Source organism: Centruroides vittatus, unplaced genomic scaffold, assembly GCF_030686945.1.
Source record: "Centruroides vittatus isolate TY-2023 unplaced genomic scaffold, ASM3068694v2 contig_941, whole genome shotgun sequence".
In the NCBI taxonomy this organism is placed as follows: domain Eukaryota; kingdom Metazoa; phylum Arthropoda; class Arachnida; order Scorpiones; family Buthidae; genus Centruroides; species Centruroides vittatus.
In genome coordinates this window covers 863,389-883,075 of record NW_027122625.1, presented here as the reverse complement: position 1 = coordinate 883,075, position 19,687 = coordinate 863,389, and the positions used below count along the sequence as shown (strand labels likewise).

The following is a 19,687-nucleotide window of genomic DNA, read 5'->3' as shown; positions in this document are numbered from 1 at the left end:
CGATTGCAATTTTTTTGCCATGTTATACGAATCGATGTTATATGAACCCATGTTATAAGGGAATCTACTGTATTTTTTGTATTAAAGAAAACAATTTGCAAGGTGATATAATATTGAAATTGGGAGTTTGTCTGCTCAAACAGTTCTAGTTCAGAAAGTTTAGAATGAATTTGACTTTTAGAACTAGTCAACACACTAGAACCTTTTTATATCCCAGTAAGAATAAATTTTAGTTAAAACTAACATTTTCGATCATATTCATGATCTTCATCAGGTTTTGGTGAGTAGAATTCGAAATTGGAACTCGTGGAATAACATGTTTAAAATTATTTTAAAATTCCAAAATATGTAAATGTTAGAAAATATTTTGGAATTTTAAAATAACTTTAAACATGTTGTTGCACAAGTTCCAATTTCAAATTTTACTGGCCAAAACCTGATGATCATGAATATGATTGAAAACGTTGGTTTTAACTAAAATTTATTCTTACTGGGATATAAAAAGGTTCTAGTGTGTTGATTATCCTTCCCAGTGATTTTGTAAAGAAGTTGTTTTACTTTTAGAACTAATAGAATTACAAAGAATTGTAACTTTTGAATAGACAATGTTTTTAGTTTTAGACCCAAATGATAAGCCAGGAGTCTCAAAAGTGCTTGGGACTGGATGTAAACATGTTGGATTTTGTGATTTCTCTATTAGTTTGTAACAAGTTGTAATTTTAGAGAGATTAATCCAATATACATCATCTATTGTTATTCTCTCTGCAACATTTTAAATATTTTTGATAATACATTACATTTAATCTAAATTCTATTATTAAAATTTAAAATTTATATAAATGTGAATAATTAAGAATTAAATCAGTGAAATAATTTGATATAAATGATAATCTTAATCATAAATTTTTAGCATTAACTAAATACAAATATGTACTAAAAACTCTTAAATCATATATCTGCTCTTAAATAAACAGAATATGCAATACTTACTCATAGCTTCAAACTGTGAGAATGCACACCATACCCAAATAAATGCCATATTTGGTAAAAGACAAGTTAAAACTCTAGTATTAAAATGTGAATTAGCAAAAACATCTGAACCAAATGGAACTACAAGTATGAAAGGTCCTAAAAAGCTACTAATCCATATGATAATTGTCATTATTACAGCATAAGAGGCTAAAAAAGTATAAATGTATATATTATTATTAACCTAAAAATAAATTACAATTATAAAAAATCTTAAATTATTTATAAATGTTAATTATTTACTGAATTATAAAAGTTTTGTTTGGTGTATTAGATTTAAATTTACTACATATTACTTTGTTTTCATTTCAAACTTATCTTGTACAAATAAAAAAACTAATAAAAGTTTCTCCAGCAATGAATTGATAATTATTTATTATAAACTTATGGTTATAATTTTAAAAAGTTTATAAAGTAATAATTTTAAAAAATAGAAAAACAATAAATGCCACATTGCTTTGAATTTAATACACGCACACACCCACACACACACATTTATGTTTTTTTTTATCAGGTTGTAAAGGCAAAATTTAGACATTTTGAAAGAAATTTAATTGACAATTAATTCAAAAATGATTACAGTTCAGCTGGTATGTAATCACCATCAATATCAATCATACCTTGCCACTTTTGCTGCAAACTTTCATTCCAGTGAGCATAGAATGACTGGACTTCACTTTCAAGAAAGTTTTGAGCATCAGGTATTGTTATTAAACAGCATATTAGCAATATGGGCCCAAAATAGATAGTAGTCAGTTAGCACAAAGTTTAGGCTGTAAGGTGAATAAGGCAGAACTCCCAGCTTGGTCAGCTTCTATAAGGTTATCTTTGCTTTATGTGCTGGAGCATTGTTATGGCAGCCTCAGACTTTGTTAATTTTTGGATGAAGTTCTCAATGTTCAAATGATCCAATTGTTCACAGTCAAGTTCTTTCATGACAGTGGTGTCAGTTGGAAGTAGCTCCATTGTGATGATGCCAAACAAATACCATTGCCATTTTCTGCACTATTGCCTTTTGACATTTGTTCATCAATGAACATTTGAACACTTTGCGGATGAGATTGTGAGCCTTTGTTGGGTTGTTACCACTTTTGAAGTGATAGTGCAGGGAAAATTTCAAAATTCACTGACATAGATAAAATTTTTCTGTAGATTTTTATTTATAGTAGGCTATTTTTAACTATTAACATACAAAGTATCTATTTGGACAAAAATAGAAATTTCTTTCACATGACATGACAAAAATAAATCAGCATGACTTAGGGGAAAAAAAAAACTTGAAATGTTTAAAATGTGCAAGAGAACAAACAAAAACAAATGTATTTTTATCATTCATACTTAAGCTTAAATCTATTAGGGTTCAAAGGTTTGGATAACCTGGTTAGTAAGAATGTCAAGAAAGTAAAGATAGATTGAAGAAAGAGCAGTTGGCAGTACTTGTACTTTCTTTTTCTAAAAAGGATCATACTTTGAGGTTTCTTTCTTTATCTATGTTACACCTAGTATGCTCATATATGTCTGTTGGCTTTACTAGTAGGTGATCAGCAGTGGCGTAGCGTAGTGGGGGCGGCAGGGGCGGCCCACCCCGGGCGGCACTTTTAGGGAGCAGCATTTTTTCACAATAAATAATAATAATATCTTGTAAAAATTTGAACCATTTCATTTCATATTTTTATCGCACCTACGATTCGGACCGATTGAAATGAGCACGGAATTTTTCATTATTTATTCTGTGACGAAACTGGGGAATCCCCTTTCTTTAAATGTATGTATAATAATGACAACTTGCTCATTGTAGCGACTGACAACACCGTCTGTACTGACTTGTAGGGATTCCCTGTATTTTATTTAAGAGGGGGTGAAATTTTAAGGGGCGCCGAAATTTTCCTCCGACCCGGGCGGCTGACACCCACGCTACGCCACTGGTGATCAGAGTTTCTTTTAGGGGAAACTAACACTCTCGTACAAAACTTGGGGTATCGATCAACCCAGGTAATATCTTTTTGACAAAAAATTTGTTATGTCTGCTCACTGGAGATGGATTCTCAGTACTTCTTCATTGACCTTCCCATGTTGCCATTTTACCTCCTTCCTCCATCACGAGCAAACCAAAAGTGATCCTTCTCCTTCAATACTGTCCTGTGATCCCTTTCTTCTTGGAAGTACTGCTTGAGGTCAACCAATACATGGAAAAGCTAGATGTACATGTGAGGACCCAAACGGGAGTTGACTGGGAGGTCCGAATGTGAGGTACTAAACAAGAAATTAAAAATCTGCTTTTCAGATGCGAATAGAAGGAATTGAATGTCTCGACTGAACAATGGAAGTTTTTTTTACTATTTAAACAATAGAAAAGACTAAAGTCGAGAAAAACACGGCTGGAGAGGAGTCATATTTAGTTGTGACACTGATCTCTCCTGTGCCCTCCATCCGGTTTCGAATTGTCACCAGGTGACGATGAGAGACCAATGGGGAGGTGACTTTGGATGAAAAACTTTTAAAACCTCGAGTTTCAAGGATATTCAGAGTTCTTGGTTCTTGGTTCAGAGTGCTCTGCACCTGGATTTTTGCTGCTGTTGAAAGCTTGGACGACATTTCGGGATTTGTCTTCAACATCCGCTCCTGGCAAGTTTTGCCTAGGTACTCCCCGGTGACGAAAATCATCCCTTCAAGTTGTGCCATGTGCCTCGGGGCCAATTCTCTCCACATCACCTTTGCTGGAGGAGAAACAATCGACAGATCAATTGAACATTTTTGCACGAACTGGTTCACCCTTCGGATTAGCCTTACGCCAAATTTTAAGAGTAATTGTAAGCAGCATTTTTATATTTAATAAACGGTTTTAAGATGGAAAACTGTCTTGGTGAGTCTTTCCACTCCCACACAACTGTGTTGATCACTCAGTTATCGAGACAGCCCTCAGTTGACTAACCTCACATACAGAACAAAAGACCAGAAGTAGCCCATTTTGAGAAGAGATAAAAGAGAACAAAGAAAAGAAAGAGAAAAATGGCTTAATCAAGCCACAGCAGTATGCAAATATGATCTTTTGAAAGTTTCATATTGTCAGATAATGCCAATGCTTCTATTTCAAATGAAATATGTGAAGAAATGCCCTTTGGTTATTCTACTTATATACCCACATTAAATGCTCTAGAAGATTTTTTCCAGTCATTTCTAGAAAAAAAAATGTCTAAATCTCTAGATTTACCTTTAAACCTGATAAAAGTAATTTTCAGAAAAAAGATAGATGATAATTAAAAGAAAATGTAATTTAAAATAATTTATTAAAGAGTAAATATATTTAGAATAAATATAATTAATAAAAAATCAAAATAAATAAGAAATATTATAAAATTTATATTACATATATAATTTTGAAGCATGTCAAAAAATACCATGAGTTTAAGAAGCAACTCAAAGTTAAGATGCACTAAAAGTTTTTGTTTAGAAATCATGTAAAAGTGTCTTCAATTCAAAGCAATATTAAAATAATAATAATCATAATAAATAATATTTTGATATATGAATACATACGTTTATTAAATACAGTTGTAATTAAGAAACAAAACAACAGTGATGAAATACTATATAACAGCATCAGAACAAAAAATAAACTAGGAGAAATATCTCCCAACACTGAACGACCTTTAACAAATTCAATTGAAAACATAAAAACGATAAACAAATCATATAATAATAATTCTAAGAAGTTGCTGATAAATGTTCCTGTCCAATATGTCAGTTCACTAATACCCATCATTTTCATGATTTCCTGTTAAGAAAGTGAAAATAAAACACTTTTATTGAGTAGCTGAACGTATACAAAAAAATAATTATTTAAACTGAAAATTTTTATAAAATAAATAAACAAAAATGTTTTGTTTTACAGTTTGTTAGCATTTCATACATCAAGGGTTCCCAATAAAATTGATATTGACTGCTTAGGGGTCAATGAAAGTTTAAGTATATATAATATATATTATTATTCATTATACAATATATAATATTGAAGGAGTCAATGAAAAAACTTTTATTAAATGGGTTGATACATAAAAAAGGTAGGGTATTCTTGTCATACATGGATAAACTTTCATTTTCATAATGAAACAAAAACCAAACTATTGGATTTAAAACACTAAAAAATTTAATATTTCTGTCTAATATATATCAATTTCATACTTATTTCTTTGATCAAATAAGGTCTTGTTCAATATAACTTATTTCCTTTTTAAGATTAGTATTTTAATATACTTGCTCTTAGTTATATTATTCATGTTGCATGACAAACCAAATAAATGTGGTATAACTGATGTATTGCAACTATCCACTTTTGTTTATTTTCAGTCTCTATGCAGACTTGCTATTTTATGTCCTTGTGCTATTTTGTACAAGGTCAATGATTGGATAAGTTAATATTTCTTTACATTTGGAAACACCACTCGTAGACACAGTGGAAATGCCTTGTACCTGAGGGAAATGCACTGACATTGTTCACTTGACAATGACAAAAATAATTCATTGAAAGCGCTAGCAATAAAAACTATTAATAATGCCATATACAGTGAATATTCCTTCCTGCTAATATTTCTTTACCAGTAAAAGTTCAATGGCAAGCAATTTTTTAAAAATTATTAGCTAAAAGTGCTTTTATATCAATATTTAAAAGGAAAGAGGACAATAAATTCAAATAAGTGATATAATGAGGGATTACCCTGTTAAAAAAAATTTCTATTGGTTTTACATGGTTGTCCACTTTGATTAACAAAAGTTTAATAAATAAATACGTGGTACAAAACCAAAACACAGAAATTGCAAATCACAAATTCAAGATTGTGCAGTATAACAAGAACCTGAAAGGTATATACTGTTAAGTAGCAGGAGGCAACAATCTTTCCCTGGCCTGCAGAAGAAACCCAATCATTTATGCTCTTCTTATGAACTACAAGCACCCTCACAACAAGCTGTACTTTCCAGGACTGTACTCTATCTTCCAGGACAACAGAGACAGCCAGCAGCTACAGTACATTGGGGCAATGATGTGTCCATTAAAACAATGTTTACAAGAACATCTCAATAGAATTAATAAAAGTCAAACTACAATGGCATTAGCTATATATGCCTTAGGGTGTGACTATGCAGACGTAAATTTAGAGTGAGCAAGAGGTTGTGAGCAATTTAGTTTTTGCAAAGGAAAACCATGCACAAGCGAGAAGCGAAAAATAACACTGGCAAGAGCAAATTTCTGGTTCTCGCACATATCTGACTAGGTTTTGGTATTTATCGCGTCTCGTCTCTTCTCGCCACATATTCTCGCTCGCTCGGAAAATTCACTCGCTCACCCTTAGATGCTGCACCCTTAGATGAGACATGCAGGTAAACATTAACAATGAATGACTTATTTATCATACACAAGAGTTTCCACAACTTAAGCACCTTGAAATGTTAGAAATTTACAAGATCAGCAGACATGACATGGTAATTAACTATAAGGACAATAACACATTATCACATCATCCAGCTTGGAGAATGATGTTTGAAACTGAATGTTACTTTCACATCCCAGCAAAACCACATGACCACTGATTGCCAATCAGATGATGTTCTTTTCATATTTTAAATTATAGCATTCATTTTTCATTCAATTTTTAAACCTGTTCTTTTATCCTAAGGACGGTTGCTCAAAGAAATTGAAAATGTTTGTTTTCATTTAATTTTTTGATTTGCAAGCTAGATTTTTAGTTTTATAAGTGAAAAGGAAGAAATTGTATTGTCTTCATGCATGAATTTTGTGAGTAATATTTAAACTTTTCATCCAGTATACCATCTGTTTATTCAAATCATCAATTAAAGTTGATTCACACAATAATTTTTATTTTCTGGTTTAATTTTTCCAAGTTTATTTTATCATTATTACTGGATAAAGGAAACTAGTCATAAAATAAAAGCAATCAATCATATTTATATATTTTCTCACTTAATTTATGTAATCAGAATAATTTATAAACACATACATTTAATTAAGGGTGATGGTGAATAAAGGGGTAAATTTTTCAGTATTTCAGAGAAATTAAATACTGAAATAGTCACTTTGCTGTGAAAGCTAAGTACAATACCAAGCACACAAGACATCTTCAAAAGTGCATTAGCACAGACAGTACATTATTAGTTAATTTTAGTATAAGATATTTAATACTTTAAGCATTTTATCTAAAGATATGTGTAAATCATTTTATATTGATTATTAATAATTAGTCAAACTATAGTTCAAATAATCTAGAAATTAATACAATTATTGTAGAATATTTTGGTTTGACTGTTTATATATATCTACAATCAGTGGCACCATCTATGAAAGAAGCTTCAAACTCTGATTCAATGTCAGATCAGTGCTTCCACAAGGTAGATCTGATTGCACTTGGGGCTAACTTGGCCTTGAAAACATGGAATGTGACAACACATGACCAAGTTGTTTGGGACAATAGACAAATATCGTTCATTCATCATTTGCAGAATAGGCTAGAAGCCATAAATTTTCTGTTGTTTGTTGCAATGGAATTTTGGCTCTCTTGGGGAGCCAAACTCTATGATTCAATGTCAAGGAAAAGAGCAACTGAAACAAAAAAGAGGGGGACATGTGCCCAAAGTTCCCAATGCATGGCTGCCTCTGTCTACAATGATTTATTAACAGAAATGAAGTTGGAAAAAGCAATATTTTAGTGCATGAGATGGTGACTTTTAAACTGCATACCAGTAATTATTGTGAGATTCTGAACCCCTTTCAGAATTAAGTAATTAGATTAATTAGTTAAAAGAATACACAATGGAAAAACCCCGTTTTTCCTACCACCTCATATTTCCATTGCACATGGATCTGAGAGATAAACAGAGGATAGAATATCATCAAAAATCAACAATCTTTATAATGTTTGGACTTATTTCAAAACCCTTGTCAAACATCTAATTATTAATGGTGGAAAACCGTCAAGTTGGATAAATTATGAAATTAGAAGTGTCACAACATCTTATTGGTGATGACTAAGAAGAACTTCAAATTTGTTGCCTTGTATGGAAAAGAGAGTCATGAGACGTACCGGCCAGACCAGGATATGGCGTGAACTCAGAACCACAAAAATGTAAGTCACTGGGGCAAGAGCTGCACCCTCTGGAGGATAAAATGGGCTCGAACTTGAGCCTCGGAGCAGACATTCTACTAGAAGCCATAGACCATGGCTCACCTGCCATACTCCAATGCTATCTCCATAGAAGCTTCCCTACCAATACGCCTCAATGGAAATAGAAGACAGCATCATTGCCCCTCAGAGGTATTATGCTAGAATATTTGTAAACTCTCTCTCACGGTCTTTTATCGTTTAAGGAAAATTAGTATATAGTCGATAATTTAGTCCGTAAATACAGTATCAGATGTTATGTTGTGTTTATTGGTCTGTAATTTTGTATACTTTAAATTAGTTCATTAAATTGTTATTTTTGTTGTTTAATCTGCTCTCATGTGGATTTGTTAGGCACCAACACCCTATCAGTGGACGTATCACCCCTCTGTCACTCAGGTCAACCATCCAGCAACAAAGTGATCAAGCAACAGTCTTCACCAGACTGTTGCTGATCCAAGGTGGTTAAAACAGTATCCACCGACTCCCTGGCTTCTCACATTATCTTGCTTTCAACTGCCACTCTGGAGACATGAGGTATATAGTAGGGTGAGTTATACAAAGGCTTAATTTTTGTTCTTGCAATTTTCTGATAAGTGTGTGCCAACATGGGTTATATGCTACTGCAGATTACCCACTGAAATTATAGTAAATAAATTTCTTTATATCCTAAAATGCTTTCATATTTTTACTCATTTCTGAACACATCATGCATATTATTACAATTTCTATGCACAATAAAAAATTGAAAATTAAAATAGAAATTTGAAAGAAATAAATTTGAAATTTGGAGATTTATGTTTAGGTTAAAAAACATTTTTTATATATAAATAAATAATAATACCTTTGTTCTGCTACATTTTTCTTCAACAATTCTTTTTACAATTATTGGAAGTGTGAATAAAAAATTTATAATCATTAAAAATGAAATTAACATCAAATCAAGAGAGAATCCATTTATTTCATCATTAGGTGGATATGGCATAGACTGTAGAGTAAACTGCAATAAAAATTTCATAGATTAAATGATACTCTGTATACAAAATAGTTTAATAATTATTATTTTGTTAAATTATTTATAAATTGAGAAATTAAAAATAGTATGTCAGGATTATAATTGAAGTATTAATATATAGTTGTGTAATTGGATCATCATTTCAAGAAAGATCAGAATGAAGTTTCAATTATGCTGACTATTATTACTTTTACTGATTACTAATTATTAATTTTCTAATTTATTTTAAGATATTACAGCCATTTTACAAATTCCAATAAAACAACACAAAACAAAACACAACAACAACAAACACATGTTACACAACTACTGCCTCCCTTAACTGGACTTATTCTTAAATACACTAAAAAAACTAAATTATTATATTTATTTGAACATTAAAGTTTAGTGTTTTTGGTTTTTGAGTGTAGATAATAAGTTACAAAACTTCAATAATACAATATAAACATTGACATTACACAAAAACAACAGAGCATAATACAATTTAATATATTTTAGGCATAGAAGTACATTATGATTTCATTTATACTAAATGTATTTTTTCAAAAATAATTAATCAAAACTTTATGATTTAATTAATAAATAAATATTTAAGTTATGTATATTTTTTGTAGTTTTAATATGCCCTTTTAATGTCAGAGTCAACAAAATTAGAATTTCCACTCATAACATTAGTCTTGTTTACTTATCCCACTTATAACATAAGTTGATTATCAGCATGGGCAAGTATCAAAGTAATTACAGTAAGCAGAGTTTATTGTTTTTTAAATGCAGTAAACTTTTCAAAAACACTTTTCTATACCTCTTAGATTTTTTATTCTTGTGTATTATAGATCTGCAAAAATGTATAGCAATGTTTGTTGTTCTAAAGTAATGATGAGATGACAAGCAAACATGAACATTTCTACTTTGTCTGAATTTTTAATATTGATGGAAAACCTCACTAGAGATATGATGTATACTTTTGTTTGAATAGAACAGAACTCACTGTTTGTAATATATATTTAATTACTTTAATGAAAAAGAAGTAAAAAATAAATGACTTTCAGTCATGTAGGAAAAGTTAATGTTATATATTCCAAAAATATAATTTATTAATTTTAAAAAGTACAACTTAATTTTATCATCATATTATTCCAACTTCTTATATACATTTTTTAAATGTATATAAGTTGGAATAATATGATGATAAAATTAAGTTGTATTTTTAATGAGTAATATTAATGAGTAAATGAAAGAAGAAGAATTTGGCTGTTTGGAAAATTATATATTTTTTAAATATATAATTTTCCAAACAGCCAAATTCTTCTTCTTTCATTTACTCATTAATATTTTAATTATCTGCATCATCAATCTCAGCATACCACTTTAGTATATTATCTTCACTGTTTACCAAAGATAATATGTAGTAGCTCTTCTTCATAGTCCTAATTTTTTCTGGCAGTGGAGTTTCTGTAATTTTTTCCTAGTTCCATCCTCTTTTTTAATACTGTGGTGTATTTTCACCTTGCCTCTCAAACCTATTATACTCTATTGTACTTTTCATTGTAACAATCTTATCAGCAATAGCATTTAAATTTGTATAATATGCATTGTTTCTTATACAATCCATATCCAATGTTCTATTTTGTAGTTTCAATTTGCCTGATGATCATTTAAATTTTTTAAATGATAGAAAATGTTAGTGTGTTTTATTAAAGCTGTTTGTTGCTGAAAGTTTGAAGTGTGTGGTATATTTTGTAACAAATTCAAGTTTTCATATTCATATTCTTTAGAACAGTAGTTCTACAAAAAACTGAGTATGAAAACTTTGTTCTGTTTACATGCTATTTGTACATGTAAAAATAGCATGTATTATACATGCTGTATTTAAGAAATATCTGATTATGTGACATGCAACAGTGTAACTACATATGAATGGGCCTTGTGCATCATTTCCAAAACAAGCCCTCTACAGGCTTTTTGTATTCCTCCTCTGCAACACAGCATCTACATAAAATTATAAAGTAATATATAATTTGTTCACTTTCAAAATATAAAACTACATTAGTACCAAGAACTATTTAATTTGTGAGAAACATTGACTACTTAATTTTTTCTAGATTTAATTGCAGCAAATCCACTTCTTACAGCAAATCCTTCAGAAGCAAGGAAACTGAACTTGTCCAGTTTCCTTGCTTCTGAATTTTTTAGAGAAAATACTGCTAAAACACTTATAATGAAACCCTTTCAAATGAATGTTGAAATAGATTATGAAACTTTATTCTTACCTAATTCGGAGTCAAGGTGAATGCATAGATTGCGAGGAAGCTGCAACAGGTCTAGAATGGCTGCTCCAAAATCTGGGGTAAACCCAGAAAAAAATTTTTTAAATTTAGAGAGATTTTTAAAGATACCAACCAGATAACATAAATGAATGAATTGCAGAATTTATTTATTTATAGATACCATATTTCTGCACAACTAGAGATAAACTCTATATGTGAAAACCATTTGTTTGTGTGTTTTTGAAACACACATCATAAGAATACACTTCACATATGAAAGCATGCTCTTGTGTGTTCCAGCTTGTTTTGTTTTTAAGGGCACTGACTGTTGTGTCAATACAATTAAATGCAAATGTAAGTATTCAACATAAGTATTCAATGACATCACTACGATAACCATTATTAAAACTAAAAAACCAAAATAAAAAAAATGATTCTAATACTATAAAAGTTTCTTTTAAAATAGTGAGTTGGTTTTATGTACTTTGCAGAGTATATTACCACTTTTATCCCATATAGCTAAATGCAAAACCAAAATTGCTAAATTAGCAAATTGCTGGTAGTCAGTTTCACTCATGCATGTATGATGCAGAGCTATTCAGTTAAAAATATACAAATTGTGGGGAAGTACTCGATCTTTAGAGTATTTCCTGTGCAGGAACAAAACAAAAAAAAACTTCAAAAAAATAAATCACACACTCCATGACTCCAATGCAAAGAACTTAAAGTTTATTTTGGTCCTTTCAATCACTACTCCATCCCTTTGCTATAACAGACACTAAAACAAAGGAAACAACACACAAAAAAACAACCCCACGACTCTATCGTCTACACTTCCTCTCTCCTCTTTTTTTCTTCCGAAAAGTCCTGCTTCTTCCATTGAGTGTGCATGATCTCCCTCTCTTCCTCCTTGATCCGGGTTTTTTGGTTCTCATCGAGAATGCCCATTCCTTCTTTACCCTGTGGCCCACCCAAGGAGCTGGTTAAGCAATAGAACACATGATCTTCACACATATCTCCCCTCCTCCCATTAACTTTTACACTATGAGAGCCCATCCCTCCTTTACTCTGTGAACCACCCAAGGGGCTGGTTATGAGCCAGTTATGCAACAGAACACATGGCCTTCAGACCACAAAATGATTTTAATAATTATGAAATATTTTTGGGCCAAATATATTTTCTAATAATTCACTGGACTTTGTTTCCTGATACATTAATGTTTCTGCTACAACTGATATTTAAAATTAAAAAAAGTTTTTTTCCCCAGATGGAAATTAAGATTAAGATTAAAATTAAAATTGAAAACTAAGTTTGTCAGTAGGCATTCACCATTTACTCAATTTCACTGTTCTGAAATACAGCTTTTGATGACTGGCCATTCTTTGTAGGCTGTTTCCAAAACAGTGAAAGTAAATAAATGGTGACTGTTCCCTCTGACAGACAGTTTTCAATTTCAATTTTGATATTTAGCATTTTAAATAAATTTAAAAAATTGTTTTATTAGAGTAGATTACAATAAAATCTCAAGAGATTTTGAAACTATGTTTAAAATTTATTGTAATTTGCTCTAATGAAAAAGTTCTTTTTATATTGATTGAAGTCCTGTTTCAATGTGCCAGTGTGTTATTGATATTTATTATATTGATATACAATTATGCCAGTGTGTTATTGATATTTGAATCTATCTATTGTACATCACTGTTGAAAAACTATATATCACAAATATATTAAATATTTCAGTTATTAAATATTTAATTCTTAAAATAACTATTAATCAGAACTATTATCAAAAGAAGATAATTTAAATCCTTATGTCTTATATTCTTTAGAATATAAAGAAGTGAATGATTCCAGGAATTAAACTGTTTAAATAAATTAAGTTTTCATTAATTTAATTATAAAAAATAAATTATATGGATACATTTCATATAAAAATTTTATTTATTATAAATAATATAAAAAGCAATATTTCAAACACACTGGTGATTCAATACAAGGCATTTAAATAAAATTCAAACACACATACAATAGAGACAGCCTGTGGACCACAATTTGAAAAGGCTGTATGATAAAATATCAATGACATGCAGTGACATTTGATGATAGGGAAGCTGTGCGGGCCCTGGATAGAATCATTGAAAGCGTTATACAATATTTTGGTGTGTAGCATCCATGAGCTAAACTATGTGATGGTGGTACGTAAAGTACATGTGCAAATGCATATAATCTGGCTGCTTTACATGATTCAAATATTTTGGCCATGGAAGCTATCCTGTATTCGACAATACAGCACTTTCATTGGCAATATGCATATATGAATTTATATTCGAATAAACAATAGCAATCTTGTCATTTTTTTCCACATGTAGTGTAGAAATTTGTAATAAGATACATAATGCGATTATAATAAAATATTAATTTTAATTAATTCAAAATATGTTAAAATATGAAAATAATCACAAAATATGTATTTATATTTTAGAAAATACAAGGGAAGCTGCACTTCCACAGCTTCCATGAATGGCACCCCACTGTAAAATATAATCTTATTTTATCTTATTGTAAGCTATTGGATTAAACTGGCAGTTAACAGCACAGTTCAAAATTAATTGGTTTAATTTGCAATATTTTTCTGACCATACCCCTACTTTGTGAATTGTCACAGTGCAAATACAACTTAACTCTTTGGTGTTTTAATGCAGAAAAAGCCAGAGCAAGGGTGAAGAGTAAATTGAAAAATAGTTGCCATCACATGACATAGGTTGTTTGTAAATGTGACAGAAAGGATTCCTCCTTAACATAGCCTCATGTACTGTACATTGTGGTTGAATTTTCTGGATTGCAATAATCAAGTTATGTAAAGTCACCAGTGTCTTAAAATTTCAATAAACTTTAAAAAGTTAATTTTACCCTAAGATTTTCAATTATCTGCTTTTTCTGAATGGTGCTGGCATGCAATTTGATAAACATCAAGTCAATACTTCTCTGTATTTGAATAAAATGTGAAGATTGTAAATAAGCTGAATAGTAGAATTTAGGGAAATTCCAGAGTTCTGAAAAAAACAAAAAAAAAATAATCATTAAATTATGTTTATTAAAAAGTTCATATATATTTTTATAACAACAATTTTAAATTTTAATAATAATTTAATAAGAGTAGTCAGTAAATGACATTATTGCACAAAGTTGGCTGAAAGCTTGTGGAATGGTAAATTCGCATAAATACCAACAAGAAAAGGCACAAAGAAAGCTTCATTATTTATTTATTTTTTTATTTATATTTTATTGTATTAACTAAGTTTCAAATAATAGTTTTAAATCATCATTTTGCAAGCACTTAGTTATTTATTGTATGAATAATTAACTAGCTAGTGGATAAAAAACAAAAAACAGATTACGTACAGTACAAAGTGCATAAAAGGAAAAACAAAATCTAAATGCAAGCAAAGTACAGAGCAAACAGACAGTAGTGGGACTAGATCTTTCATTCTGGGAGAGCAGAAGTGGGAAAAAACATTTTTTTTAGTGTGGTAGACATTTTATTATCAAACAAATTTATTTTAAAATTTAATGATTGATTTTCAGTAAGATACATAAGTGGAAAAAATTTAGTGAGAACATATAATTAATTGGCAAAAAATCAATTCATATTTAAAGAAACCCCCCTCAATAATGGTCAATATAGATAGATTTAAGTAAATTATTTCAGGATGTGTTAATGGGTGGATAAGGAGATTTTTGAGTGAGTTGGCAGTTATTGCACCACCTTAGTACCATCCATGCAAACAGATTATATACAAATTTTAAGTGTGTCTAATCAGTCTTACTTGTTCCGTCACATTAGTGAGTTTCTGTATTCATGGGTTTCAAGGAATATTATTAGAGATTACTGAGGATTACTAAATTTGCAGACTGTACACATAAACAGGGCTTCTTAATTATAGTGGCCTTCAATTTGGTAAACTCTAGGTCTGGCTATGCCTGTATGACTTATTTTTTTACTAAAATAAAAACTGCAATAAAAATGTAAATCATTTTTGTATTGCCTGTCTAATTGCCTATTTCTTCATTCATACTTTTAGCCACATCTATGTGTAAGCTATGTCTTATTTTATAATCCATTAGACTAATCTTATCTAATATGTATAGTGCTGCATGTGAAACACAAGCCATTGGGAATCTTATCCTCTTCACATATCTACATCTAAATAAAGGTCAGATTCCCATAGAAAGTTCTCCCAGGGAGTATTACCCTTGGCAGATCATTCATTTGTTGCATTACCACATCCATCAAACTAAACCAAATTCTTCTTTTTTTCAAAGAATTCCAGCATTAGTTAAAAATTGAACATATGTAAAGGCTGGTCTACACAATACAATTACAGTGAACATTTTGTTGTAGAAACCATAAAATGCACAAATTTGCTTCATTTGAATAAAAGCAAGACTTATTGGTAATCTTGGTTTGACAAGTTGCAACAGTGTCATAGAAATCTGTGTCAGATTTTTTGCTTGTTGTGACAACACCAAACCAATCAATGAAGAAATCAGAATAACCGATTAGATCATGTTCCTATCAATCTCGAGAGAAATAAATACACAGTTGGAAGTTGGGGTTGTACATGTCTCCCAGGCTTTGATGTTCTTTACTAATGTATTCCATCCTCCAGGAAGAGATGAAAGTGTGAGATCCCGGGGGGAGGTAAGAGTTTGTCGTACCTCTTTTTCCGGCGACTCACATGTCTAGGATGGCTGTTACGTAGATGGCACGTTACGCGTTACGCGAGTGGAAGAGGAGGAAGATTGGGGTCGATGATACGACGAAGCCGACAGTCAAGAAAGACACCATTTTATAACAAAACAAGATTTAATAAAAGCTAAACGAACTAAAGTACACTTCTACCCTCGTATACAAAAAGGGGCCGGAGAGAGAGAGTTTACAATTATTTTTCATACCTCTTAACAAGTCCGTAATAGACGGAGTTCGTAATGGACGAATATTCTCTCAGAGGTGACGATGATGTTCGGGATGACAGAGAATCAGTTAATGGGACGATGGCACGTCGAATCTTAGAATTCGTAGACTGGACAATGGCACTTAAAACATAGACACCTTGAAACTTTCGGGTTCGGTCGACGGCATAGTGCACTTCTTAGTGGAGAGACGATCCGACCCCTTTAGGGGGAAGGAAGCGTCTTTTATAAGTTTTTGATGGGAAAACTTGTCACGTGAGCGAAAACGAATCGCTATTAGGGCCATAGGTGTTCCCGGGATATTAAATAAACGACTAGTTCGGACGCTAACTATAAACCATCGTGCAAGATGATCTACCTGCTCCGAAGGAATAACGGCTTGTTGACAGTTAGGGGACAATCGTTGCCATTCGAGGGTCAACAATTTCCCGGGTATGGAATGTTGTTGATTAAGTCATTTATAACTGGAGTGAAATAATTTAGAAATTCTAGGTTCTTAACTTCCAGATTTCACAAAAGAAACAATGACTTGTTTTGCTAAGATTACTTTTAAATACCTTCTTTTGAAGTAGGATTCAAGTTTCTCATATTATTATTTATAAATCATCATTAATAGATGAGAAGTTGTACTTTTTTTTTTTTTTTACATTCCTGGTTGTTATAACAGAGAGAAAGTGTGGCAATCTGGCAAAAAATAAACCTCTGGATTTTTACATTTTTAGACTCAGGAAACCTGAAATGTCGAGAAATGCAAAAAAATTTGGGGTAATTTCTGTATGTATGGTGTGTGTGTGTGTGTGTGTGTGTGTGTGTGTGTGTGTGTGTGTGTGGCATGATTTTGTTCACCCTCTTTGAAGATTAATAACTCTTATGCTTTTGGTTGAAAATTTCTGAAATTTTGCTAGGGAGGTTTGTTTATTAGGGGGATTGATGCTATTAAATTTTGATAATTAAAGGTCGAAGGGGCAGCAAGATAATGGGGGTCATGTGTATCTCGAGTAGGGTCAGACTTAATGACAATTTTACTCATTAGCATTTACAATTTTTTATAAAACCCATCCCTACCCTTAAAAGTAAGCTTTTTGCCATTTTATAATATTAAAAATATAAAAAGTTTATAAAATAAAATATGATATCAGATAGCATCATCAAAATTTTAAATGTTGCCAAGAAAGTTGAGCAACTCATCACTGGTTTATTTTATTTTCCCTTTTTCCTTATAGGAAGTTAACCATTAACTGTAATTATTTTCATTCCCATTAGTTTGCTTTTCTTTGTTATCTATTTTTGTCTCGTTCTATCCTGTGCCCACTAAGAAGGCCTGTTTTCAGCACTTTCATCACTGCCTGGCTCACAATAGTAGCAGGATGATGAAGGACAGAGCTTGATAAATGAGCTTGACCATGAAAAAATCCTGGAAATTTTTGACCCTTCCAGATTTATTCTTGAATTTCCCAGAGCATTAGGTTGACACCTTAACCATTTGGCCATCCAGCATCAATACCAATATGTTTAATTAAAGAAGCTTCTGATAACCTAAAAACTGGTTTAAAAACAAAGATCTTTATTGATAATTAAATATTCTGAAATTCTGGCTTAGAATTCAAGAATTCAAATGGAAAGATATCAATTCTAGAGATGAATATGTAAGCATGTCCAAAATATTAATAATTAGTCTAGCAGGTAGACTTATAATTTTAAATATCTAGTACCAGAGGCGTAGCTACCATGGAGCAGTTGGAGCAAACTGCTCCAGGCACACGAATCATAAGGGTGACAAGTTAGAAAGGGTAAAATAAAAACTTGTAAAAACATTTGTAAAAAATTTTTGAAATTAATAATTAATTTGGATTTAATAATCAATCAACAATTAGATTTGAATTCGTTCAACAATTATGTAGTACACTTTTCAAGTGCTTATTGCCTGCATATCTAGTTTTTGACCTCAATTGCTTCGATTTAAAATGTGTTTTTATAGTCAGATAAAAGAAATTACTTCTATAAGCCAAGTTGCTGAACTACTTTTATTTCACACTGCAGTTTCAAATAGATTCTCTGACATTGTTGCAGCATGTCTCATTTTTTTTTAACTTTATGGGCGACGACGACAGCAGAACAAAGTTTTTCAAAATTAATTAAAACTGCAATAAGTAAATCAGCTACTGGAAAAATAAACTATTAAAAAACAAAAACCTTAATGTTTCCAGCAATCAAAACTATTTAATAATAACGTTTTCGACTGTTTTAAACAGCCATCATCAGTTAAAACGAACTTAAACAAAAAAGAATGCAGAAAAATAGAACCCAAGCAATACAAATATTTAAAATTCAAAAATAATTCCAAAGTAAAAATGCCGTCGTATATTAGAAACTAACAAAACTGCGCATGTGCTAAATATCGTAGTAAGGATAAAAATAAAAACAAATAACAAAAAATACTGCCGCAAAAATATTTCTATTACAAGAAAGATCGTTATGCATTTCGGTAAAACAACTTCCATGCCGTGGATAAACCATCTGCGTCCCTATGGTTAATGCAACCCGTGTTAACGTGGGCTTTGTAGCGTTGGCTTTGTTAACACAGGTGGCATAACCATCTGCGTCCTATGGTTAATGCAACCGTGTTAACGTGGGCTTGTTAACACGGGTTGCATTAACCATAGGGACGCAGATGGTTTATCCACGGCATGGAAGTCGTTTTACCGAAATGCATAACGATCTTTCTTGTAATAGAAATATTTTTGCGGCAGTATTTTTTGTTATTTGTTTTTATTTTTATCCTTACTACGATATTTAGCACATGCGCAGTTTTGTTAGTTTCTAATATACAACGGCATTTTTACTTTGGAATTATTTTTGAATTTTAAATATTTGTATTGCTTGGGTTCTATTTTTCTGCATTCTTTTTTGTTTAAGTTCGTTTTAACTGATGATGGCTGTTTAAAACAGTCGAAAATGTTATTATTAAATAGTTTTGATTGCTGGAAACATTAAGGTTTTTGTTTTTTAATTAAAACTTATTTAAGAAGCAGAATGTCACAACACTGTCTTAGCTCTGGTTACTATATCTAGGGGCAGATCTACATAGGGACTAATAGGGCTTAAGCCCTGGGCCCCCAAGTGTAAAGGGCCCACAAAAATTGAATTATCATCATAAATTTTTAATACTTTTTCGTTAACAATGAGCATTTATTGTGTAGTAAAAGATTATTATATTATTATTAATATT

The 19,687-nt window shown here is 31.1% G+C and overlaps 1 protein-coding gene across 1 annotated transcript in view; it reads right to left on the bottom strand.

Moving 5' to 3' along the window:
* The window catches only part of LOC136984953 (phospholipid-transporting ATPase ABCA3-like), a 113,666-nt gene that overhangs the window by 83,645 nt on the left and 10,334 nt on the right, over positions 1-19,687 (bottom strand). Inside the window, exons 3-6 of the mRNA XM_067282101.1 lie at positions 14,395-14,537; positions 9,046-9,201; positions 4,567-4,804; positions 991-1,179 (exon numbers count right to left, since the gene is read on the bottom strand). Coding sequence (XP_067138202.1) covers positions 991-1,179; positions 4,567-4,804; positions 9,046-9,201; positions 14,395-14,537 — 726 coding nt within the window. The remainder of the gene's footprint in view (positions 1-990; positions 1,180-4,566; positions 4,805-9,045; positions 9,202-14,394; positions 14,538-19,687) is intronic.